We start from the raw sequence: 26099 nt of genomic DNA on the forward strand, positions 1-26099 counted from the left end.
CACACACACACACACACACACACACACACACACACACACACACACACGTGTATACATGCACACATAAGCCAAATGTACAACAAAATTTTAATTGAAAATTATTCTTCACAAACAGGAGAAAAAAAATACTTCCACAAACCTTTACTCATGATTAAACTCTCAGTTTCATTTATCCCCAGTGTTTTTTAGTGTCCTTTCTAAGTCTTTCCTTTATTCCCCAACACTCAGTGGACATTTGTGTCTTCTGACAGCATCAAAGGTCTTCCTTTCCACACTGTGGCTGGATCGGGTCAGGATCCGAACGCAGCATTGCTTTGTTTCCGTGGCTGCCCCTTGCCTCCGCTGTTAATTCTGTTCACCTTTGTGTCCCCTTCCTTGCTCTCTCAGGGTCCCGCAGACATTCCTCAGACTCTCTCGCCCACTGACTCTCACTTCAATCGCAGTTCCTGTGGGTGGTCTGGCTCCTGGGTCATGTGGCCTGGTCTCTAGTGGTCCCTCTAGCCCTCAGGCAGTGGCTTCCTGCTGTGGCATATGGCTGGGTTGCTTGAGCATTCCGCTTGGCTTTCTAGCTCTTTCAAGACTTGGAACTAGCTCCCTGTAGTAAGTCCCCCAATGCTGGCTGCTTTCTCTCTGGATAGTTTTGATGGTTGCAAGCTCATCCCCACCTTCATATTCTTGTACCTGTCTTTCCCCTTTCCCCAATTTTCTTTTTAGGGCACTGTTTCTTTGTTGTGGGTTTTTTGTTTTGTTCGGCCTGGTCTTACAAAGTCAAGGTCTGGTTGGGCTACAGAGATGGTCTTGCTGTGGAACCCAGGCTAACTTTTAATTCACTATTTAGCCCAGGCTGGCTTTTAATGTGCTATCCTCCTGTCTGGCCTCTGGAGTGCTGGAAGATGTATGTATTTTACCTGACTTGAGGTTCCATTTTGTTTGTGATTTTTTTTCTCTTTTTTTCTTTTCTTTCTTTCTTTCTTTCTTTCTTTCTTTCTTTCTTTCTTTCTTTCTTTCTTTCTTTCTTTCTTCCTAATCCTGCTTTCTTTTCTTTTTCATTCTTAAAATGGGATCTCATTATGCAGCTGGCCTGGAACTTGCTAAGTAGACCAGACTGACCTTGAACTCAGAGATCAGTTTGCCTCTGCCTCATCAGCACCAGACTAAAGGTGTGTAGCAGCCACCACACCTCTGGGAGTTGGAGGGGTTGGGGGCTCCATTTTTGATGGGAGAAATGCTAACGCTCTTTCTATCTCTCGCTGTCTTGGGCTGCTGTGGGGGGGGGGCAATGGGGCCTAGGACTGAGAATGAAGTTGGGTATCTTCCTCAATCTCTCTACCTGAGTTTTTGAGATAGGGTACCTCACTGCATCTAGCGCTCATTGATTCAGCGAGGCTGGCTGCCAACGATTGCCAGGAGTACACACCCATCGCCATTACCTCACTCGGCCTGATTGAAACAGCTGGGGGTGCCTGAAACGAGCAGAGAGCTGGTACACGCTAGGACATCTGGGGTGGTCATTCACTGAGAATGAGAAAAATCAACACACTCAGAGGGTCGAGACTTCCTACAGCTGATGCTGAAGGCCTTCCCTTGTGAAATAAGATGTGTCATATACAATAGTTACAGAGTTTTAATTTGCGCTTGGTAAAATGAAAAGCAGAATAATGATGTCCCTTTCTTGAGTATGGTTGGAGGATTATTTTGTGTATATACATGCGAGGGGAGTACTAAGGTGCGTGTGTGTGTTTGTGTGCACCTGCAAGGGAGTGCGCACTTGTGTGCATGCAGGCACGGGTCAGAGGTAAACTTTGGGCGTCTCTGTCAGCCGCTGGAGCTCTCTAGCCCGGCTGGCTGGCAAGCCCCACGATTCTCCTGTGTCTGACACGCCAGCTGGGGTCCCACGCACACTGCCACACCCAGCTTTTTACCCGGGGACCTGGACTCAGGGACTCATGCATGACTTACTCACAGAGCCGTCTCCCCAGCGTCCTACTCTCAGGTGTTGGTTTTTGTGTTTGGATGTACAGCCTGTCTGTGGCTCTGACTGCCCGGAAACTCCATATGTAGACCAGGCTGGCTTGGTCAACTCCGCCTACCTCTACCCCCCCACCCAGTGCTGGGATCAAGAAGTGCCCTACCATGCTTGGCCCACTTTTTTGTTTTGGTATGTGTGTGTGTGTTTTAAGAAGCTGATCTTACTGGGCTGCTAAATTCAAGAATTTAGGAGCCACTCATATGGTTCATTTCATGTAAACTATATATTACATGTACATGTATAAACATACATACGAACATAATACATGTATGTATGTAGTGAGGTCATTTTTAACATCACACCATTTCATAGTTGAATGTGTTTGGTTCCCAAACCTCAATCCATATTGTATCAGAAAACAAATAGACCAGGATGAAATAGACATGATGGCAAATGGAGGTGTGACCTTGGCTAATCCTAAATCTGAGCCTTGAGCCCCACGGAAGCCTCTGTATTTCTTTTACAGAACTATATGTAAAAACCACAGTCGGCAAAACAATGCAGAAAGAGCCCAGGCGTTTCCATGGTTTGATGAATTACCAGGAAATTCCTGGCCTGCGCAGAACACTCCGACAGCCTGCTCATGTTTACCATGCTGGAGCCCCTAGATTCAATCTCTAGCATCAGAAAAGTAAACAGAATCAAAACACACATACACACATACATATATATACATACACACACATACATACACACATACACACAGACAAACACACACATACACAGAGACAGACACATATACACAGGCATATATACACAGATACACACATACACACAGAGACATACACACACTTATACTAACATACACATAATACACACAGACACACGCTCACACTCACACACGTGCACACATATGCACACACATACACTCAAACACGTGCACTATATACAGATGGTAGGAGAACATGGTTCTGGCTACTTTTGCCTGCTTTGGGGTAAGTCAGCCCCTCGGCACCACAGTTTTTCACCTTGGTTTCGGTGCCAGTCTCTGCTTACAACATCCTCTCTCAAAATCCTGAGACCCGGACACCTCTACCCTAACTTTCCACCTACCAGTGCTTAAAAAAGAAGATGGGGCTGGAGAAGTGAAGAGCACTTGCTGATTTTGCAGAGCGCAGAGCTAGGGTCCCAGTGCCCATATCAGGATGCTCAGTGGTGTCTGTAAGTCTAGCTTCAGGGACCTGATACCCCCTTCTGGCCTCTGAGGGCACCGGGCACACACATGGCGCACATACATATAGGCAGGCGAAACACTCATAAATATAAATAAAGAAAGAGGAGAGAGAGAGAGAGAGAGAGAGTGAGACCTAATGTGTGCCGAGGGCATGTGTGTTGGTTTTGCTGAGGGCCGTGTGGACTGGGGCCTGTCAGGCACCATCTTTTGAACAGTGCTAAGTTTTTTGCCCCATTTTACAGGAGAAAGCTGAAGTTCAGTGAACTTAAAGATCCGTCTTGGGGTCTCACAGAGCATAAGTAATGAACAAAAGAGAGCGCTTGGTCTAACCTGGGGAGCCTGGTGCTCAGGTGTGCACTCACGGAAGCGGAGTGAGGCAGTGAGTGAGAGGATGGAGCGCTCCATGGAGACCCTGAAGCTTCTTACAAAGAACGCTGGAAAGTCTTAGCAAACAGAGAACTATGGCACATTCTTGGTTAGGAGGCCTCTCTATGAATGAACTGACAATTCACCCCGGAAGACTAAAAATTAAAAAAAAAAAAATTGATAGAATTCTAACATGCGATAGGGTGTTTTTGGAAAGCGGGAAGAAGGAACACCTGTGGACAGTTTACTAGATTCCCCTGAAGAGAGCAATTTTCAGGAACGAAGAGTAACCAGGTAGCAGCGTGCCATTAAAAATGTCTTCTGGAATTTTATTTTATTTTACATGTATGAGCGTTTTGCTTGAATGTGTACCTCGTGCATGCCTGGTCCCTGCAGAGGCCAGAAAGAGGGCATTGATGTCCTAAAGCCACCAGGTGGATGCTGGGAACCAAACCTCGGTCTTCTGCGAGAGCAACAAGTAGCTCCTTGTTCCAAAGCAGCAGGAAAGAAAGCTGGCCTGGCACTGGAGCAGGCAAACCGACAGATGGGGTGATCAGGGCGCACCCCTATATCCAGTTCCTATAAAATGCCTATGACTGGAAGACAGGGGTGGTTGATTGACGAACCTTCTTTACAGTTAAGTGGATGCCGGGCCTCTGTTTAATACCAGCGCAAGTTCCAGGAGAGCTACAGATTAAGCTAAAAGGAAGCTGTGGGGTGGAGGAATCGCTCAGCAGTAAGAGCCCACACTGCTCTTCCAGACTGTGGTTCTCAGGACTCACGCTGGGTGGCCTTCTGGCCTCCACAGGCACTTACTCCCACACATACATACACAGAATTAAAAATCAATAGATGAAAATGGAACTGTGTGTGTGTTGCATAAGGCCATCCTGCTAATGTGGGCTAGCCATCATGTCCAGCATGGATATCTTCAGGCATAGCTAGGACCCTGTGTCCTACTCAGTAGCCCATCATGCCACTAAGTAGCTAGCCTTGGGAAGAGATGAAACCGCTCCCTACCTACAACTTGGAACAAAGTGCTATTACAGATCTAGTTTTTTTTATACACCAGTTTTCATTAATTAACTCAGTAGTCTGTGTGCACATGTGTGGGCAAACCCATGCCAGGATGTTTGGAGGTCAGAGGGTAACTTGGAGGAGGGGTCTTATCTCTCCTCCTACCACATGACTCAGCGAATCAAATTCTGGTCACCTGGCTTGGCAGCAGGCACTTTTACTCCCTGAGCTGTCTCAGAGAAAGAGCTGAGCTTTCTCAGAGAAAGCAACACTTGCTAAACCCTGGGAGGAGTGAGAACTGCAGGCCCAACAGGCCAGCGGCTGACATTTGTGTGCCTGTATCTGTGAGCCCTCATTGCTCAGGTGCACGCCTCCTTTCCTCCCTCCCTCCATCCCTCCCTCCTTCTTCCCAGGTGGAACCCAGGACCTCAAACAGCTAAGCCAGCATCCTACCATTGCTCTACAAACTCAGTGGTTTGTTTCTTCGTCTGCAAAGTGAAACTTCACATCAAGCTGCTGTTGTTGGGAATCAGGGAAAGGAAACAAGAGGCTGGGGAGACAGCACAGAAAGGCATTTTGATGGGATTCATTTTCAGCTGGAGTGAGGAAGTAATCGTTTAACACAAATAGTAATGTGTATCAGCAAATGTATAACTCTGAGTTCCCCCAAATTTGCCACTTGAAAAAAAAAAGTTACTCAAGGTGGGCGCTGTATGCACGCCTGCAATCCCAGCACTCAGGGAGGCAGAGGCAGGTGGATCTCTGTGAGTTCGAGGCCAGCCTGGTCTACAAAGCAAGTCTAGGACAGCCAGGGTTACACAGAGAAACCTTGTCTCGAAAAACAAACAAACAAACAAACCAAAAAAAAAAAAAGAAAAAAAGTTACTCATTTGTCTTGTAGCCTCATGGAGGTGAACAGATGGCTCAACCAGGAAGGGCCCCTTCTGCAGCTCATGCCCTCTTCTGTTTAGGCTACAGTTTATGTTTAGTGACGTCATTTTATATCTAGGATGGTACTTGATTCTGATGGCTGGAGTTGGAAGGGGGTGGGAGTCCTTACATTGCAAGTGAAAAAGAGAAACATCTAGTTAAGGAAGTGATCTGAGAGGACAGGAAGGGTCACTGAGCTGTTCAAGGCAAAGGACTTCATTTCCTTGTCTCTCTGTCTCTTTGTGTCTGTCTGTCTCTGTTTCTATCTGTCTCTGTCTATATGTCTGTCTGTCTCTGTCTCTCTCTCTCTCTCTCTCTCTCTGCCCCCTCCCTTCTGGCATTTGAAACAAGCTTTCACTCCATCACCCGGAACTCACGGTGTAGCCCAGGCGTGACTCCAACTCTCAGGGATCCTCCCGCTCAGCTTTCCAATTGCTGGGATTTCGGGTGTGAGCCACTGCACCCACATCCTCTTTTTATTTTTAAAAATTGATCTTGGTGACCGGTACATGCTGGAGCTAATGTGTTTTGATGCAATAAGGTGTTTGACAGAATCTCTCACAGCCTGTGGACCAGATGGCCCGTCTTTTGGAAGTGCAAAGCTTGTGAGGTAGGAGGAGTGGCCTGGCAGGGAGTGCTGAGGGAGGCTGAGTGGAGAAGGTGGCGGCTTTCACAGCTGCGTAATCAGCAGCAGCTTCAAGCCTTGGAAAAAGAGAAGGGGCCGTGACAACGGGGACAGACCCTTCCGACAGCTTCACGGGCAGCTGATCATACCGAAGAAGTCACCTGCTACAGATATAAGGCTGTTACAGCTGGGGCCACGCTTAGCACTGGTCTTTCTGCCTTTTTTTTTTTTTTTTTTTCTTTTTTTTGAGATAGGATTTCTCTGTGTGTCTCTGTCTGTCCTGAACTTGCTGGCCTTGAACACATAGAAATCCACCAACCTCTGCCTCCCAAGTGCTGGGATGGGCAGATGCCACCACGCCCAGGCCAACACTTGGTACTTTTGATAACAGAATTTGTAAAGGAAAGGAGTTTGAGTACCAGATGAAAACGTAGTAAGGACACATGCAAAGCCCTGTGTAGTTAAAAATGGCGGGTGGGAGAGGACTGCCAGGGAGCTCGGCAGAGTTGCTCTTCACTGGGAGCTTCAGTAGGAAAGAGCCAGGAGGTGGATGCAGCCGGTGGGGGGGAAGACAGACAAGGTTGCCTCCAGGTCATGTGATACAGGATGACCTGCTTTAAAAAAAACAAAACAAAACACCAGGATGTGGGCTGGGGTTGCAGCTCAGTGGTCCAGCATGCTCACTCACCTACTTATTTGCTGGGGATGAGGCTTGACACTGAATTCAGTGTTGACCCCTTATGCGGCACACTTTTTCCCGTCCTTATAGGCCCATGACACTGTTAACTTATAACCCGTGCGCAGCGAGAGGTTAACAGCACTAATGGTGGCACGGTTCACACATGGCTCCACAGCGTACTCTTTCTGGTTTTGGACTCACTGAATTTTTCTTTCAATAATCAGACGTTTCCAAAGTTTTAGATCCCATTCATTTGTTTATGTTTATTTTTTTTAAGTTTTGTTTTATGCATGTGGGTGTCTTGCCTGCATGTATGTCTGTGTACCACATGTGCCCCTGGGGGTCAGAAGAAGGCATCAGAACCCCTGGAACTGAAGTTACTGATGGTTTTGGCCCACTCTGTGGGCGCTGGGAATTGAACCCAGGTCTTCTGTAAGAGCAGCTAGTGCTCTTAACTGCCGAGCCATCTCTACGGCCTCCACAATCATCGTTTTTATAGTGAGCTATGTGACTATCGATACACTACCATTAAATTAGAAAACATATTGGAAACCCTTCAGTGTTCGTGCACAAGGAGCCTCTTCTGCCCGACTTCATGAAGCCTGGGTTTGCATTCCTCCTATGCAGCGCTTGGTCAGAGATTACCACCAGGAGAACTTGAGCGGTCTGCGTAGTCCCCCCCAGTGTGGTCCTCCCAGTCCCGGAGCTGGCCAGTGTGCATGCTTAGGTGTCTAGCTGTTTTGATTGGTTACTCTTACTTGAATTTCCAAATCCTGAAATTCTCTTTCTTTAGCTCCCTTGGTGCCGCGTTGGTGGACCTCGAGGTTGCTGATAAACCTAGCTATTGGAACAATGGGAGGAATGCTGCCTCGTGAATGGGGTGTACCTAAAAATAGTTCCTTCTCAGACGTTTCACATGCGCACAGAAAATAGATCGGCTAGTTGGATGCTGAGCTTCAACAGCATCAAGTCTGGCCGCTCTTGTCTAGCCTAAGGGGGTTTTGGGATTCCATTTTCTTAAAACAGCATCCCTAGAAAAGGCTAAAGACGCAGACTTCAGATGCTCCCTGGCGTCTCTGATGGCCCAACCCTCTTACTCCCACCTCCAAGGAAACTGGGCTAGCTCCTACTGCACGGGGTGGGGTGGGGGGCTCTTCCGTGTGTGCCTTCTGAACGGTAGGTCAAGCAATCGAGGGGACCCGAGGGAAGATGCGGGCAAAGACGGGCTTGCAGTGCCCCAATCCCGTCATTCTTTTGGCAAGTAATGTCTTTGGCGCTTTTGCACTTGGGATCCCAGAGCTAGAAAACAAAAAAAGAGGGAGGGTAGGAGAGAGGAGAGAGGGCCTCCAGGACCCGTGTGTGGAGACGCCAAATAATCAAAGCAAGAAAAGGCCACGGAGAACGAGGAGGTGAGAGTGGCCAAGGAAAAGACCTCCAGGGAGATTCTCAGGCTTGGCTCTCCCAGAGCCTCCTTTCTCTTCCTCTTCCCCATCCGCTCCTGCCCCGCATCCTTTGCTTGGGGGCGTCTCGCTGGTCCCTCGCTCTAAGCCGCCGGTTCCTAGTGGATCACACCTCCAGCTTCTCCGAAGCTGCCTCGGTGCTGAGTTCAAGTGAGCGCCGCCACAGGGCCTGATGGCACGCCCCCTCGCGCACGCCCCGCTCCGCCCCGGGGAGGCTGGGCGCCCCCCAGCCCCGTGCTCGGCCGGGCTCCCCTCCCAGCGCCGAGCACTTGGCCCTGGCAGACGCCCCAAGATTGTTGTGAGGAGTCTAGCCAGTTGGTGAGCGCTGTAATCCGAACCAGCTGTGTCCAGACCGAGGCCCCATTTGCATTGTTTAACATACTTAGAAAATGAAGTGTTCATTTTTAACATTCCTCCTCCAATTGGCTTAATGCTGAATTACTGAAGGGGGTTAAGCGAAACCAGGTGCCGGCGGCGAGGGCTCCGCAGTGGCTCCCAGCACCCGGCACTGCCCCGGCCCTCCGCACAGCCCGCTCGGCCCCTCCGGAACCAAACCTCCCGGGCCGGTCCCGCCGCAGAGCCTGCCTTCCTCGCGAAGCCTCTCCACCCGCGCATCTTGGACATGCCAGGATTAAAAAGGTAGGTCGGGAGGCGCCAGAAACGGTCTCTCTCCAGGCTCGGGGAAACCTAACTTCGGACCTGATGGGTGGAAAATGGCTATGGCTGAGATTCCGCCCGTGTCAGGGCGCTGGAAAAGACTTGTAGCTAGTGATGCAATGATTCTGTTAATTACAAAAAGCTGCGCCCATCTCGAGACCTTCCTTCGGGAGTGGGGATTTTTCTAACAGGGTCCAGGAATCAGCATCTCGAGACAGGGCTGCAGACAACCTCTGCGGGTCGTTCCACTTTCTTTTTTGGAAAGGGCAGCAACTTTGTGCGCACTTTACAAAATATTTTTTGTGCGCCCTACATTTTTTTTTTTTTTTTTTTAATTTGGTGCTGGATACGGGCACCAGCGATCGCTTTGCTGCGGGACAGGCAGGCGGAGTCTCTGAACGCTCCTGGCTGCGTTTGCTCTATGTGTGCGATTCGCAGGGGGCATGGGACCCAGAAGTTTCCAGCCAGTCAACAGTGGACACTGCAGACAGGGACGCATGTAAGCAAATGTTTTGCTGTTCTTGGCGGAAATTGCGATTCCAGACGGGTAATCCTTGAGCCTTGAGGAAGTTTAAGGATGACAGCTGCTCTGCCTTCCCCCGGCGTCTCTTGAAAATAGAGCTGCCTCGCGCAGATCTGCACACTTTCTCTGGGCGTGTTTGCATGTGGGAGGGGTGCGTGCATGCAAAGATAAGCTGGGCCACATTACGGTAAGCCATCGGAATACTGTCATCCTGCAACCCGACTAGCGTTGTCTGTCAGCGACAGACGAGTCTGACAATTGGGAGCTCTGTCTGCTCTCCCCTCTTTTCTTGGATGGCAGACCCGGAGTCAAAAGAAAAGGTTTGAGATAGTTTCTTCTCTTCGGTATTAATTATTGGAGGTTTTTTTTTAAAGGGTTTTCATGACAAGGTACGTCTATTCCTGAGACTGGGAGCAGCAGAGTTGGGTACTGTTTCTTTCTGGAAAGCCACCCCCGTTAGCCTGGAGCTCATTTGGCCCCCAGGACCCAGCCACAGTTCTTCCAGGAGGCTGGGCTTGGGGCTGGCCGGTCCTGGGCTGGCTCTCGCCAAAAGGAATAGGGAGTAGGGTAGGGGGAGAAACCGGTAGGATTAGCACGCCTTTTCCAGTCACTCTTGAACTCTTCTGCATTCAGCCAGGCTGTTCTATCTCCAACATAAACGAGACAGGATTTTATAACCACCTGAAGGGAAACTTTGTGTGAAGAAACAGGAAAACATTGAAATTCATAATATACAGACTGGAAAATGAGCTGTTGTTGTTCTCATTCCTTCCAGATATAAAGTCTGGCTCTTGCAGATATCAAAAAGCCCTGGGATTTGGCCCTGCATTTTATAAGGCCAGAGCTGTCCTCAGTGTTGGGAGAACCTGGCTCACATAGGCGGTTAGATGAAATGAACACGTGTCTGCTCGGGACTGGATTCAGGCTGCGTGAAGGAAGTGGTTTTGCACCTATCTGGTTTGCATCAGGCTCAGTTTTGTCTGGGTGCCGCCTTACCTCTGGGTCCTCTGCATACCTACTGCTGTCTCTCCTGAGCCATGTGCCAGGGATACGAATGAGCTTGTAATTTACGGAGCACTCATTCTGAAAAGGCGGGGACTTTGAAACCATGGTGCAGGGTGGGTAATGACTGCAACCAGGCCCCCAAGTCCATAGCCAGGCTGAGAAACATGCACAATCACCTCCTCCAGGAAGCCCCCACTGACTGACTCCTGGTATCCTCTGGGTTTTTCTAGCATTCCTGGCCCATGCTACAAGGCAGCCAGCTCAGGTGAATGGCCCCTGGGTTACAGCTCTGCAGCTCTCCTGCCCAGTATCTGTGCTGCAAGCAATAGTTGCTCAGACTAGATCAGCTGCATAGATTTTGCATTGTCTGCCATCTTTCCTGCTTTAAGCGCCCAGGTCAGTAGAGTTCATAGACTCACCTGGCTATGTGACCAGACTGTATGTCTCTTCATCCTGCAAACAGCTATCGTCCCTACCCTCTGTGGTTGTGCACCCCTGGAACCCCAGCGTTTGGGAGGTAGAGCCAGGAGAATTAAGAGTTCACAGCCAGCTTTGGTTGCATAGTCAGTTTGAGACTATCTTGGGCTACATGAGGGAGGCCTTGTTTAAAAAAAAAAAAAAAATCTCGGAGTAGTGGCTTGTGCTTTGTAATGTCAACCTTCAGAAAGGTGACTTACAACTGCCACAAGTTTAAGGACAGCATGGGCCATATTGTGAGTTGTAGACTAGCCTGGGCTACAGAGTGTGACCTTGTTTAAAAAAAAAATCACCCCAAGCCACAAAAGGAAAAAAAAATTAAAAAGAACTTCTGTACCTGTTAACCATCCCCTCCCTGCCCCCCCCCCAAACTCAGAGGTACCTGATATAAGTTGAATTCTATATGTTTTTGTGTGAGTCACTCATTTCACCATGATGTCCTTGTGGTTCATCCAACGTTGTCACATCTTTTTTTTTTTTCCATTAAGATAACTTTCTTTTTCATATTAATTTATTTTTTATTACTTACCATTTATTCGCTTTGTATTCCAGCTGTAGCCCCCTACTTCGTCCCCTCCCAATCCCACCCTCCTTCCCTCTTCTCCTCCCATGCCCCTCTCCAAGTCCACTGATAGAGGAGGTCTCCTCCCCTTCCATCTGACCCTAGCCTATCAGGTCTCATCAGGACTGGCTGCATTGCCTTCCTCTGTGGCCTGGTAAGGCTGCTCCCCCCTTCAGGGGGAGGTGATCAAAGAGCAGGCCACTGAGTTCATGTCAAAGACAGTCCCTGTCCCCATTACTAGGGAACTCACTTGGAGATAACTTTCAAGAGTTGGTTCTCTCCTTCTACCTCCTGGGTCCTGGTGATCAGGTCATCAGTTTCAGGGCAAGCTCCCTTGCCTGCTGAGCCTTCTCATCTGTCCTTTTACCCTTTAAATTTTATTTTATTTTTAAGATAGGATCTTACTATATGGCCCAAGCTGGCCTTGAACTCCTAGGCTTCAGTGATCTTCTCACTTTAGCCTTTTGAAGCAGCTAAGACTACAAGCACATAGCGATGTGCCTAGCTTTTCATTTGTATCAAGTCCGATGTGCCAGTTTATGTCTGACTAATATTGGTGTGTGTGTGTGTGTGTGTGTGTGTGTGTGAGAGAGAGAGAGAGAGAGAGAGAGAGAGAGAGAGATCACATTTTGTTTAGCCATTCATGCGTGAACGTTGGATTGAATCCACCTTTTGGTCATTCTACAAATGCTGCTGTGATCATGAGTGTACACGTGTGGCTGGTCCTGGACTCGGTTCTCTGGGAATGCCCTCTGGAGCAGACCTGCAGATCACAGGGTGAGGGTGCCGCACGGCTGCACCAGTCTTACGTTCCCATCAGCAATGCACAGGAACTGTGATCTCTCTGCGTTCTTCCTATGCTTTTCTGTTCTCTATTTTCATAAGGTCAAAACCGACCCTTTTATGTGTATGCGTGTTTGCTTGCTCTGAGTACAACTGAGAGACCCTGCTTTAGTGTGTAAAGTAGAGAGTGACTGAGGAAGACACTGGACGCCAACCTGTGGCTTCCGTATGGACACACAAGTGCTTATGCACTTACACACATGCACCCACAGGTCAACACACACACACACACACACACACACACACACACACACACACGTGCACACTGCACAGATGGTCATCTTAATAGGTGTGAGTGGCGTGAACTTTGAAGTTTTAAAGCATGCTGGTGACCACAGTCTCACCAGACAAAAGGCTAGCCACAGCAAAGAACCCAATTACCCGAAGGCAGAGATGTTTACTGGCTTGTGGGTGGCCATGTTGGCTGAGCTATGGTATTACGGCATTTCCTGTTGTTTCTCTCTGTCTTTCTTCTTCTGGGGGTTGCATGGGGTTCCTTAGTCTTCTACCCTTTGGGATGGCAGTTCTCACAAGCCACATACTAGGATGGACCCTGGGTTCTTGGGCCACTCAAGACCGGGTCTTCACATGTGTGGACTGAGGGCTCCAAGTTCTGGTTAAGTGACTTCCTGCAAATGCAAAGCGCCTCACATTCTAGCTTTCGTGGTTTGAAGACACAGTGGCTCTTGGCTCTGCACTCATGTCTTCATAATCTTTAACTCAGGCAGTCTCCGTGCAGAATCATGAAAGACTATGGTTGATGCCATGGCTGTGGGTCTTTGGAATTTTGTTCCTAAGCAGCAAACCCTTGTATTCAAGCATGTGGCCTAACTCATTATCCCAACACACAAGTCAACGTAAGAGGCTGGCTCTTATGGGGCTAGATTAGAGCCACACTGGGCTCGGCTGAGTGTGCCCTGTCCACTTGCAAGCACACGGCAAAGCCATCAGCTATGTCACTGGATAGCAGGAGGTCCAGGTTTCCAGGACGTAAGCATCCCTTGGCACTCACTCTCAGTTTCTCACCTCCCACAGGATACTTACCGTTACCATCCTGGCCCTCTGGCTTCCACACCCTGGGAATGGGCAGGTAAGGCTTCACGTTGTCCAGGAGCTTGTCACAAAGCTTGGGTGAAGGAGTCCCGCCATGCGTTTCAGAACCCCAGGGCTACAGGAATGGGAGGCACTCTGCCGTTCACTCACTACCCTTCAAAAATACAGACTGCAGCCAAGGCACTTAGAGGCAGAGCTTGCCACAGGGTGGTATGTGTTCCAAGTGGCAAGGCTGGAATTGGATCTCAGCATCCTGCCTTCAAACCCAAGGCCGTGTCCCTCAGGGAGACTCTCTTTAACTTAACTTAGAGTCCAATGGGATGTGTCTGGTCAGGGTGCCCCTGGGATTCCTGCAAAGGGCCCTCGTGGCTAGGTCAGTGTGTGTCTCTACCCATGAGAGAGGTGGGGAGGAAGTGAAGGTTACCCTAAAACATTCCATTTGTGCAGTATTGGGGCTGGGCAATTCAGCTGCATGGAGTCAGGGGTATCCCTTCCCTGGGAGGAATGTGAAAGGAACAATGAATTCGGGTTGGAGGCAAGGGTCTGAGGGAAGTTTCAGTATCTCATCTGTAAAGCCACAGGGAGGGCTGGACCAGATGTGTCTGCTCCAAGCAATGTGGGTGGGTGGGTGGGAGGGGATGTCCTCTAGAGCCGTAGTTCTCAAGCTGTAGGTCACAACCCCTTTAGGGCATGGTCTAATGATCCTTTCACCGGGGTCACCTAGGACCATTGGAAAACACAGATGTTTACGATTCATGGCAGTAGCAAAATTACAGTTACGAAGTGGCAAAGAAAATAACTTTATGGCTGGGGGGATCACCACCACGTGAGAAACTGCATTAAAGGGCTTCAGTGTTAGGAAGCTTGAGAACCATTGTTCAGATGGCTCAGCGTGGCCCTTCTGTGTGGCTGCTGTGGAAAGGAAATAAAGACAGCCCGGTTTCTGAGTAAGGCTGAGGGCTGCAGATGGGGAAGGGCAGAGCACCTGCCAAGCATGTGCAAGGCCTCCGGTTTGGTGCCTAGCACTGAAAAAAAAATATGTTGGGGTGAGACAAGGGGAAGAATTATGAAGTAATTCAAAGTCCATGAGATACTGAAGAGAGAGAGAGAGAGGAAGGGCTTGAGAGGAATATCAAAGAATTTCAGCTCTCAAGACCTTGACATCTTCTAATCTAGCCCCAAGGGTTACAGATAAAGATGTCTAGTCCTGAAGAAGACAGTGGCCACAGATCATGTTAAATAATATAAGCATTTATAGTAGCACGTTTCCTCTTTGTAACTACTTAAAATTAAGTAACATTACCCTGTTTTCTAGATAGAGATGCCGAGGCAAAGGGAAGAAGTAAGGTGAGGAGAGTAAGGGTTTCAGTGAGAATTAGGGACTGGGAAAACCAGTTCTTGAGTTGAATCTACCCCAGCCCTGAGATGCCCTCCTGGAACCTGCTCTCCTGGGTTCTGTGGTACAGAGACCTAGCTCTTCTGGCTCCTTTGTCCTGAGGCTCTAAGGCCTGGAACTCTTAGCAGTACCACAGGTCAGGTTCAGCAGCCCCACGAATCTCACCCCGGCCCAGGGAAGCCCATCCTTGAGGCTGGAGGGGGTCTAGTGACAGGAGTACCATAATCCTAGACACTGGACTCATTCCTGTGTCAGACTTTAGGCACCTGCAAAGGGCCTCGGTTTGTTCCCAGTTCAGCTTTTTAAACGTTCATAGCCAAGGCTGGAAAGATGGCTCAGCCCACAACCAAAAATATAGAAGTTCACAGCACTTGGGAAGCAGAGGCAGGAAGACACTGGCCAGCCTGAACTACATGAGATTTTTGTCTTGAAAACAAAAACAAACTAAACTAAACTAAACCAAAAAAAAAAAAAAAAAAAGGCATGTACAGTTGCAGCTCAGGCTACATGTAAAATCACAACTCTTGCTGGTTGCCAAAATGTGTCCTTTGTGTCACTGCCTTGCTGAAATTGAAATGAAGGGATATCCCCATCCTCTTTGCTTAGGAAACAGGCCACATCTGCCACATAGCTTCTGTTTTATGAACACAACTGAGAGTCAGGGAGGGAATTTTGTAGGAAATAAAGGGCTTCTTTTAGGTTCTGTGAAGGAGAGCTGGGGCACCCTGGGGGAGCTCCCTTCCTGAAGGTAGGGCTGCTGCATTGTGGCTTCCTGTGTGGCCACTACTACCCCTCATCACTTGGGCATGACCAAACCCTTACGTGCAGAAAGTGGGGGCCGTGAGCTACTGGTATAGGGGGGTTAAAAAACAAGGCTAAGTGTGCAATGACTGTAAAAAACAAAAACAAAAACATTTGCAAATAGAGACCCACTCCAAGTGTGGGTGTTATCTGTGTCTTTTCCCTTGACTCCACTTCCCAAATGCTCTGTGATGCTTTTATAGTGACAAAGAATGCAAGTCAAGTGACCTGACCTGTTCCTTCTCTCTCCTTCTCCACAGCAACAGTGCACAAATGGCTTTGACCTGGACCGCCAGACAGGACAGTGTTTAGGTATGTGATGCTGACAGTCCCTTATGAGGTGGGGATATCCAGTAACAGTCCAATTACAGTTATGTTTCTTCCCCAGCTGTTGTTCAGTGTTGTCAAATCTTTTTTTGCCTTCTCCACGGAAGAAAACAGTGATGGAATGACGTCCCTGTTGCTTATGTTCTTTGGGCTAAGCACGGTCCGGGGTCAAAGCATTGTCTCTACCCTCAACAGGCATTTTTGTTGGCTCTGTTCCCCATTGCTGCCTCCACAAGGCTCCACAAGCATACTAGCTTAAATGGTGCTAACTTAAGATCCCAGAGCCTTCTAGGTCAGAGGCCCAACATCTGTCTACCAGGCGAAGAGCAGAGTATTGGCAGAGCTGGGTTTCTTTGGGCCTCAGGGAGAGAGAGCATCATTTTGCTCATGGGAGAAGTTGGTGGGATCTACCCTCCTGAAGCCGTGATAGGTTGCAGGTCTCCCATCTTGCTGGAAGTCTGGTAAAGTCCTTCCTGGCTTCCAGATGCCGTGTTCATTCCTTGGGTGGTAGCCTGTAACCTCCATCCTCAGCAATCAAGTGACAGTTACACTTTCGTTCTCTTCCTCCTTTGGAACGCCTCTGACCAAGTCTCCTGCCTCTTCTACTTTTAATCACACAGTCACACTGGGTAGCCCATGGCGTAATCCAGGAGGAATACCAGCTGAGTGGTAACCTGGATGGCATCAGCCCTGTGACCTAATGGATTCCCAGGGTATCAGGAATAAGGAAGTATTTCAAAGAAGGTCATTCTCTCAGCATGCCATCTAGTGGAGAGAAGCTTAGACGCAGTGAATGTTGTGACAAGTTGGTGGAATAAGGGCATTGTCAAGTGGTGGTAATAGCAATGGAACCTGAAAAAGCAGAGAAGGGAGGGAAACTTTACACCCAGACTCAGCAAGGAGTCAGGGTCCGGTTTGAACTGGGTATTGAACAGGACACCGAGAAATCTCAGTCCACGGCGGAAGCAACAGCATAGGCAAAGACCAGGGGTGTAAAAGAAGTTCAGGCTTGGCATGTTGTGGTGGAGCATAGAGCCAGTGGAGAGGACAGGTGTGGCCCCCCCACAGTGGGGGAATAGTTAGCTTCTTAATTAGATCAGATTTAGGTCAAATCATTTGCCTGTCCTGAGTCACAGCAACTGAGAATCAGAAAGGAGATGGATGGCTTGAAAGGATGAATTTAACCCTGGGGAGACTCAGGCTCCTCTTGAATTTACAGTATAAAGCACTTTGGTTCAAGGACACACTACAGGGAAAAGAGGGCGTGGCTTCCTTTCCAGCCCATCGCTCTCACTGGTAAACAGACCAGTGTACTCGGAACCACAGCATTTGCAGTTCCCAAGCTGGGAGTTGGCACGAATTTCTCCGATGACATGGTGGGCGAGCTGCCCAGATCCAGGCATTCCCCCCGGTCTCTGGTCCCACACAGAGCAGGATCCAGGGAGCTGGTGGCAGGGTCCAGCACCCAAAACCAGGTCTACTGCCTACCGGAGCCAGAGTCGGGGCCTCCCTTGACTTGCCCTAACAAGGCTGATTTTTCTAGACAGACCATCACTCTCTTTCCGGCATGAGCTGATCTCTAGCGGGGCGAGACGCAGTCCCATTTTGCTGGCACTGAGGGCGCCGACTTGAAAGCAGTGCCCTGCTTTCTCCGCAAGTAACTAGCTCGTTGCCAAGCCTTGTCTTTCTGGGCGTAAAGGTCTCTTTCTTTCTTGCCCAGCTATTACTTGGACTAGAAATGGAAATGATTCCTAAGGCCTGCTCTCATGTTTTTGGAGTACAAGAAATTCACAGGAGAGTACCTGACCTGTTCTTACATGCACAGAGGAACACTGGGGTCTACTTTTACTGTTGCTTTCTTTCTGTAAACCAAGGGTGTTCGTATTTGCTACATTCTTATGTGTTAAAGGATACATTCGCCCAGGTTTCAAAGGAAGCGGTCTTTAAAGAAAAATATGAAGTCAACTATAGTCTAGCTTTCTGTGGGTTGGAGGTCACTAGTGGGGAGGAGGTTCAAGAAGCTAATGCTTGGCAGCAGGGGTACCATGAGCCAGCTGCTTCAGCATGCGCCTGCTCGGCATGGTGGAGGGGGCCGCCGACATCTGTCCTCTCTCTGGCCTCTGCAGATATCGATGAATGCCGGACCATACCCGAAGCTTGCCGTGGGGACATGATGTGTGTCAACCAGAATGGCGGGTATTTGTGCATCCCTCGAACCAACCCGGTGTACCGAGGGCCCTACTCGAACCCTTACTCCACGTCCTACTCGGGCCCATACCCAGCAGCAGCTGCCCCACCGGTACCGGCTTCCAATTACCCCACGATTTCAAGGCCTCTTGTCTGCCGCTTTGGGTATCAGATGGATGAAGGCAACCAGTGTGTGGGTGAGTAGCCTGGTGCCTGTCCTCTCACCTGCTGCGCTTTCCCAGGAGGGCTCTCAGAATCCAACATGTCTTCCCAGAGGGAGCTAGCTGCCGTGAGATGTGCCAATGTGCCAAGCAATAGTCTGCTGCCCACAGATGACGTGACGTTCTCTTCCAGATATATTTCTGGGTCGTCTTCTGACTCAGGACTTGAGTTGTGCCCTTTAATTCACAGTTCTCTAGAAAGCCTATTTGTTTTTTCTTTTTTAGCAATTGATCAATCTACCCATCCATCATCATCCATCCATCCATCCTCCATCCATCCCTTTCTTTGATCTCATTGGTGGTCAACTTCATGTTTTCTCAACTAAATAACCAATTAATTTGTCAGACTCAAGGCCTGTGCTCTGCATCTAAGTACTGAATGGACTGCGCTGTACTGCAGAAAAGCCTTGAGCTGATCTGGAAAAGAAAGTGGGTTTCTTAGGTAGGAGCCGATGTTTTTATGGCTAAAGAGGCCTTGTTGATGGGGACTCCAGGGAAAAAGTAGATACCATACGCCACGAGCCCCAGAGCCCCAGAAGAACTGGCAGCACTAAAGAGCTTCAGGTTCCATTTTCCAGTGCTGCCTTGGAGGAGATTTGCTTGGGGTCCTGCCCACTCCTCTGGCAGGAGATGGACTGAACCTCTGTAATTATCCCCATGAAGAGAGATTGACAGTGACGGCTCAAACTCTTGACTGTGCACCCTCTGCCAAATCTTTTTGGGCTTGGATCCCCATTACAGGCATATTTATACATGACACATGCCTCCTGTTACACTCATGTGGTTTGAGGAATCTAAAGCACACATACGAAGTAGGAAATTTAAAAGAATTCAATAAAAATAAATATGAATTTTATGAATTAAAATTCTAATATTTCCTTTCCATGGCCTTAAAGGTGTGGGAGACCATCAGTATACTTAATAATATTTTTGTGGGTTTCAAGGCTCTGAAGTATTGGTCTGTAACCAACAGCTAGAGAGACTGTGCTGATTATAATATAAATATGTTCATGAGAATGAGTGTGCATTTGCATTTAAATATATGCAAACACTATGCAAATCTATGTACATCAGTACTATGGGGAAAACTGAATCTACCTGAGCTCACAATTCCGCATTATTACTGGTCTCAAAGGTCCCGGTATGTCGGGGCACATGCTGCTTGAGATTTAACTAAGACTGAGGGACACGTGGAGCCCACTCAAGTCACACTTCACAGCTTTGGAGGGAGAAGACAGTGCCATGCTTTCTTATGACACATAGCAGGACAAGAAGCTATTGTAACTTTTTGGATACACTTTCACTACAACCTCTTACTTTTTGGAAAGGTGAATGTGGACTCCAGCAAGTTAGGTCATTGCGCAGTTAGGATATGAGTCTAGCCAAATGTTCCCGTCTAGTAGAAAATAAATAGCCCCAAAGAAGAAGTGGGGTGAGAGAGACAGAAAGAGAGATTCTCTCTCAGGTGACACCAGAGGACAGATGAACTGAGTGTCTGACCACATATGCTCATATGGCAGTGTGGAAGGGGATGTGATGGCAGTTTGAAGCATTACAGGCTTTTGGAAAAGGGTCTCATCTGGTCCTGGTATAGACAGTTCTTGGGCCATCTCACTAACCTCTTCCGTAGAACAGCTGGGTGCCCTCTTTATCCCCTGCACCTCCTTCCAGGGACTCAAGGCTCTTGGCACTGAGGACATGCTGGGAAGTCTATTAATCTTGTGACCCTTCTGACATCATACCACTTGTGGTTCTGAACCTGTTACATAGGACCCAGGGAACCTTTAATAATGGCCCTTTTGTAAGCTCAATACAATCTGGGAACCCCAGCAAGGACTGGCACCAGGCCCATCCATTTCCAAAATGTCCAGCATTATGCATTCATAAGTCCCAAGTTCTGACTTCCCTTCACTCCACCCCACCGTTTCCTGACTTACCAGGGCTGAGGCCCCTATAGGCATTGTGAGAGGTGGTGGCAGGGGGCCAGAGCAGGGAAAGGGCTGGGAAGGGTGGGAAGGGCAGCTCTCTAACCGATGCTTCAGGGAACTGGGACAAGGGGCAGGGGGCTGGGAGCAGAGGAAAGGGAGCAAGTTAGCAGGGAAGAGACGAGGAGGAGGGCAGGTGTGTGCAAGGAATAAGGCCTTCAAAAAAGACCAGGCATTCCTGGAGCACTGGGCTTCTTCCTCTCTGAGGAGGAAACAGTGTTGAGGGATGAGCATTCAGTAAGGCTTTGAGATACTTCTGAAGCCCATGGAGAGAAGAGTCTATCTCCTCCCCGTCAAAACCAACCTCGCAGCATCACCAGTGCAGCCACGGTAGTGACACAAGGGCTGGCTCAGTGTTTGTGTATCAGGGTCATGGGTCCTCGCTACACTACAGGCATAACTGGCATTTGTGTCATACCTACACGGAAGTCAAAGCAGAGAGAAGTTAGGACACCCATTTGAGGTTGCACTGTGTGTTGGTTTGAGTCCCAGGTTGAATCATTCAGGCTCTGGATGAGGAGCCTGGTGTTTGGGCTGTAAAGGTTTATTGAAGGGCTTTTAGAGAGTCAGTGCAGAAGTCAGTGTTAACAGCAAGGTCCTTACTCATTTTGCTTTTAAAAGAAAATCTTTGTTCTGTGAAGTTTTGAACTGGACAAGAGTTGAGAGAACATTTGTCACCCCAACGTCAGTGGTTATTGGCACACCTCATTAGCTTTGGATGCCAAATCAGTGTAAGCAGTACAAAATCATCTAAAAAACAAGACTAAGATTCTTTGTAAGAAGACCATGAAACAAAAGCAAAAGCCTCCCCTAAAAACTTATAATATGTTGGGACACGCCTTTCATCCCAGCACTCTGGAGGCAGAGGCAGGCGGATCTCTGAGTTTGAGGCTAGCCTGGTCTACAGAGTGAGTTCCAGGACAAAGAAACCCTGTCTTGAAAAACAAAACAGAACAAAATAAACAACAACAATCCCCAAACCCAACTTCGAATACATTATCAAAACTACAGATGTCAGCAAGAATTCATTTTTTACCATGAACTATCTAGATGTTGTTTAGATTGATTGCCTTATTAGTGCCTTTTCCCCAGGGCTGAGGACATAGATCAGTGGGCAAAATGCTTGCCTCACAGGCATAAAGACCTGAGCTCAGATTCCTAGTACCTACACGGAAAAGCCAGGCAAGACTGCACATGCCTCTAACTCCAACACTGGGGAAGTGGAGGCAGGCAGATGCCTGGGCTTGGTGGCCAGCCAGTGCAGCAAGTTCCAAGTTCAGTGAGAGACCCTTTCTAAAAAGAAAAAAAAAAAAAGGAAGGAAGAAAGAAAGAAAAAGAAAAGAAAAGAAAAGAAAAATGTGAGGGCCAGCGAGATGGCTCAGCGCGTAAGAGTACTTGCTATGCTATCTGAACTGATTCCTGGGATATATGATGCCTCATCTCCGTGACTGGTAAAAGAAAACAGACTCCATCAAACTGTCCTTTCACAGCCACACAGGCACTGTGGCATAAGCGTGCGCACGAACATGAAATAAAATCTAGTAAAAAGGGAGACTTAACTGATGTTGAATTCGCCGTGCACACTCACACACACATACCTCTCTCTACACATCCACGCGCGTTGGCATGCATACATACATGCATCTCCCCAACCCTTTCCCAAAGGCTGGGAAATGCCTTTCCCACATTGCTGTCATGGAGTCGGATGGCTTTCCTAATTGCCCCAGTTGCCGACTCCATCTCTTTTCCTTGCCACTTCCTTGCGGACACAAAGGTGTTTGTCTGGAGCGGGTGTACAGAGCCTATTCCCCGTTGGTGCTCTGGAAGCTGGAAATAGGTCTAGAGTCTAGGCCCAATTCTGGTGTAATTCTTTGGATAAACCTCTTCATGGGTGATGCCTTTGGCCTTCTACCCATTCCATTCCTTCCCTGCTTTCCTTCCATAAAGTGTGAAAGTTACCTTGAGCAAGCTAATGGCTGTCTCCACCCCCATGAAGCTCAGCTTCACTGCATTTCAGACCTACTTTCAAAGAAGCCATCTTCATCACACTCTGGTTAGCCTGTGTTCTCTTTCCTGTAGGCTGACAGAGCCCTGGGTCCCCAGTACTTCTGAGTTTCCTTCTTGATTTCTCTGTTTTGGGTTCTGCTTCAGTGGTGACTAAACCCTGTTCTGGAACAATATGGCCTTGGGTTTCAATTCCTGAGTCCCTGGCGGGAAGTCTAGATTGCTTGGGACACTTTTGTGGACACGGGCATAGTGACCCAAGAATCACAGTCCCTGAGCCAAGAATGTTTTGTATGGAGGAGAATGACAGCTTGGCTCAAGGGTGACCAGCTCCACAGGCTGCCGGGACTCATGGCTGGATGCAATGTGTCACCCGGATTTTCCACCCCTGGAATATACGGTAACCAGATTCTCTAGGTGGGGGCTGAGGGCGCTCAGGCATAGCTAACTGGCAAGGAAGAAAGGCTGGTGGAGCTGAGGTCACTGACCTGGACCCAGACATAGTGCAGATCAAACAACACAGAGTTCTGAGCCAGTGAAGAGCCATCTGGGAAAAGCAGGGGCTGGCTATGTCAAATTAAAAGCAAGGAGTGGGGCCGCTCCGTGATGGGCTTCCTAGATTCAGACTGCCATCCTGGAGCCTCGTCCTCATGACATATGGCCTCTGAGAACCAGTCCTGGAATGTGGTTGCCAACATTCTCTGCATGTTTATTCCTTATGAGCTTCAACGTGACAGTCTACATAAGCCTGGCTTTGCTAACCGAGTTGGCTCCGTATCAAGTTAGGGACTCCACCAGCAACAGATTGGGATGTGTCCTACAGCTGAAAAAGCTGTGTCTCCGGAGCTATGCACTCAGGGACTTCAGGTATTCTCCTGGCCATTCCGGAGGCTACTGCCAAAGCCTTTTCTTCCCTACTTGGTCTGGGCTTTCTTTGTTGTTAGTGATCAGGGCACCGAGCAGGCAGAGAGAACCAATAACACATCCTTTTGGGAGACGCATGGAGTTGGCCTAAGATGCTCTTGAGTTATTTTTCCTGACAGCTAGCCAGTATTTAGTCAACTAATTTACTTCACAGAGTGCCTCACTCATGCCAGGTTCTCTGGTTTAGGCACAAAGAGGAATAGCCAGGGGTCTGTGGTCAACGAAGGGAGATCAGATACCATGCAAGTGGTCAAAGACAAGGGGGTCTTGGAGTTGCTAATACAGCAGAGAGGCGGGGCCAGGAAGACTCCGAGAATGGAAGGGCTGAAGCTCTTCAGCCAGGCCCTGGAGGAGTTGCTTCTTGGTTGGCTACTTCCACTTCCTACAGTTGAGGCCTGGGGTTCTATGCCTTTGTCTGTGAAATGTAAGATAGGTACGGTATGACTATGCCTGCTTGCATGAAAACACCTTAGGCAGAGTCTGCGTGGAATGTCAGACACTAAATATTAAATGGAAATGATTCATAGAACAGGCCTGCTAGGGTCTTGAAGCCATAGCCAGTGCAAAGATTCGTAGAGTCAGAAATGTACTGAAAGCCTAATTCTCTAGAAACCTTAAAAAAAAAAAAAATGACCCAAAGCTGAGCTTGGCCACACCCACTTTCAGGCCTTCAAAGTCTCCAGGAGACTTTACTCAGAATCTGCCTCAAGGTGCCAGAAAAGCTTGGTTTGTTTAAATTGTGAGACAAAACCATGGGAAGTCAGCCCAATATGGCATTTGTTTCCAGCCTTAAGACAAGGCCAAGAGCACATGGAAACCTCAGCCACACTGGGGCAGGCCTGTGGTTAGCACAAATGAAGGAGGGACTGGAGAGGCCTTCACTCCTCGTGGTCTTTCTGTATTTTCTCTTTAGGTCTCCAGCTCGGGTTGTAATTTGAAACCCACGCCTCAGGCTCAGAGAATGCCTAGAGTAGCAGAGTAGTGGGTTCCTTAGTAGCTCAGGGGTTTGGGACCCGCCAGGCTTGTGGAGGAAACGGCACCGCCATAGACTCAGGAGCTCCGTTGGTTTTCATCACAAGCCCTTGAACTGCTCCAGAAAGCCTGTGCGCTGGCAGCCCCCACCCCGTGTTCTACCTCTGCTTCCTTCTTTTTCTAATCTAGGCTGGGGAGCTGGGGAGCTCACTCACCTTCTCGAAACCTCCTTTCTACTGATTTGTTTGTTTGTTTGTTTCCGAGACAAGGTTTCTCTGTATCGCTCTGGCTGTCCTGGAACTTGCTCTATAGACCAGGCTGGCCTGGAACTCAAGGAGATCTGTTTGCCTCTGCCCCCTCCCTGAGTGCTGGAATTACATGCGTGCGCCACCACCATCTGGCCCATTTTTGTAACTGTAAATAATGACGACACTATGAACATCCGAGGAGCACTTTGAGAATTCTATAGGATAATGCACTCACATCATCTAATCTGGAGACTTCTCAGGAGGGTGGCTTCCCTAGTTAGTTCCTATCCTGGGTTCAAGCCACACCGTTTCTGCTGACATTGCCTGCTCCTGTTATGGTGCTCCCACGGCCCCACAATCCCTAGTTGTTTCTGCATTGTTTGCTCTCTGCCCCCCGGCCCCCGGCCCCCGGAAAAATAGCTCGAATATCTCCTGCTTTTTGAAGCTGAGGGTTGATTTAGTGCCATGTTTCGTCTACCGCACCTGGAATTAGCTCAGACTTCCACAGGGACCCCAGCAGGGAGGGGACTCTTGGGAGTCCGCTGGTAGGAAATACAGACACACCTGAAGAAGTTAGGGAGCACAAGCCATGGTGCTCTCAGGTGGTGCATTGTTGCCAATCTGGGATCACCCCTGAAGCCATAAAGCCCTTGTCTGCCCATCTGCTCACTTAGGGAGAGACAGAAACATTAAAAAAATTTTTGATCATCAAATTGCTTGACTTTATTAAAATGTATTATTTTACTTAAAAACAGACCCCCCATATTAAAGCCTAAATTGAGGCAGCGTGCTCAGGTGAGGGCAGCTGAGACAGCTTAAGAGCCGGGCTTTGGCTCTAGATTCACAACTTACCGGCTGAGGGCATTAAGAAAGTCAGTCGGCCTCTCTGATCTAAGTGCTGTTAGCTGTGAAATGGGTTAGTGACGGATTAGGGCTCTGTATCTGAGGTCTGTACATTTAAATCAAGGCCTCCGGTTTCATACCTCCTGATCCCTGGCTAATGTGTAATTGAAAGCTAGCATTGCTGTCTAGGCTGTTGGTAACTTGCCATGGGCCTCTTAGCAGGACCCCTGGCTGTATAAATCCAGGTGTTTACAGACCACAGCACAGCTGGGACAGTTGCTTTGAACTGCTTCTGAAATCTTATTTGTGCTTGTCACTTACTCCAGAATTCAGAGAAAGGCATCAGATCCGTTGCTCAATCTTGCTCTTTAGTGCACTAATAAGGGCTGAAGAGAGATGGCTTCGCCAGCAAAGTGCCTGCTCTGCATGAAGACTCAAGTTTTATCTCAGCACCCTTGTGGAAAAGCTGGATCACCAGTACGGGAGTGAGAGGTTCTCTGGAGTTTTTTGACTGGGCTGTTATATGCACACAGAGACACATACATGTACACACACACACACAGAGTTAAATCAATATCGAAAAGTATGTATAGAGAGAATCTTATCACACATTTGCCTTTTAAAACGTCTTGATCACTCTTTTTCAATATAGAGGTTCCCTTTGCAATTCTCTGAATTTTGTTTTCTGCAGTTTAAAGCCTTGTCTTGAGAAGGGGAGTCCATCGGTGCAAGACAGAGCTGTGGCACACACACACACACACACACACACACACACACACACACACACACAC

The 26099-nt window shown here is 48.5% G+C and overlaps 1 protein-coding gene across 2 annotated transcripts in view; it reads left to right on the forward strand.

Moving 5' to 3' along the window:
- The first annotated feature begins 8562 nt into the window (after window positions 1-8562).
- The window catches only part of Fbln5 (fibulin 5), a 71606-nt gene continuing 54069 nt past the window's right edge, over window positions 8563-26099 (forward strand). Inside the window, exons 1-4 of one of the 2 annotated variants that reach the window (XM_055593233.1) lie at window positions 8563-8919; window positions 13383-13437; window positions 15858-15909; window positions 18051-18308. In XM_055593233.1, the coding sequence (XP_055449208.1) occupies window positions 8903-8919; window positions 13383-13437; window positions 15858-15909; window positions 18051-18308 (382 nt within the window). In that variant the 5' untranslated portion in view covers window positions 8563-8902. Of the gene's footprint in view, window positions 8920-9335; window positions 9437-13382; window positions 13438-15857; window positions 15910-18050; window positions 18309-26099 lie in introns of those variants that run through there. The other variant, XM_055593232.1, reaches the window with a different exon arrangement.

The sequence above is a fragment of the Psammomys obesus genome, unplaced genomic scaffold (assembly GCF_907164565.1).
Source record: "Psammomys obesus unplaced genomic scaffold, mPsaObe1.curated_primary_1811, whole genome shotgun sequence".
In the NCBI taxonomy this organism is placed as follows: domain Eukaryota; kingdom Metazoa; phylum Chordata; class Mammalia; order Rodentia; family Muridae; genus Psammomys; species Psammomys obesus.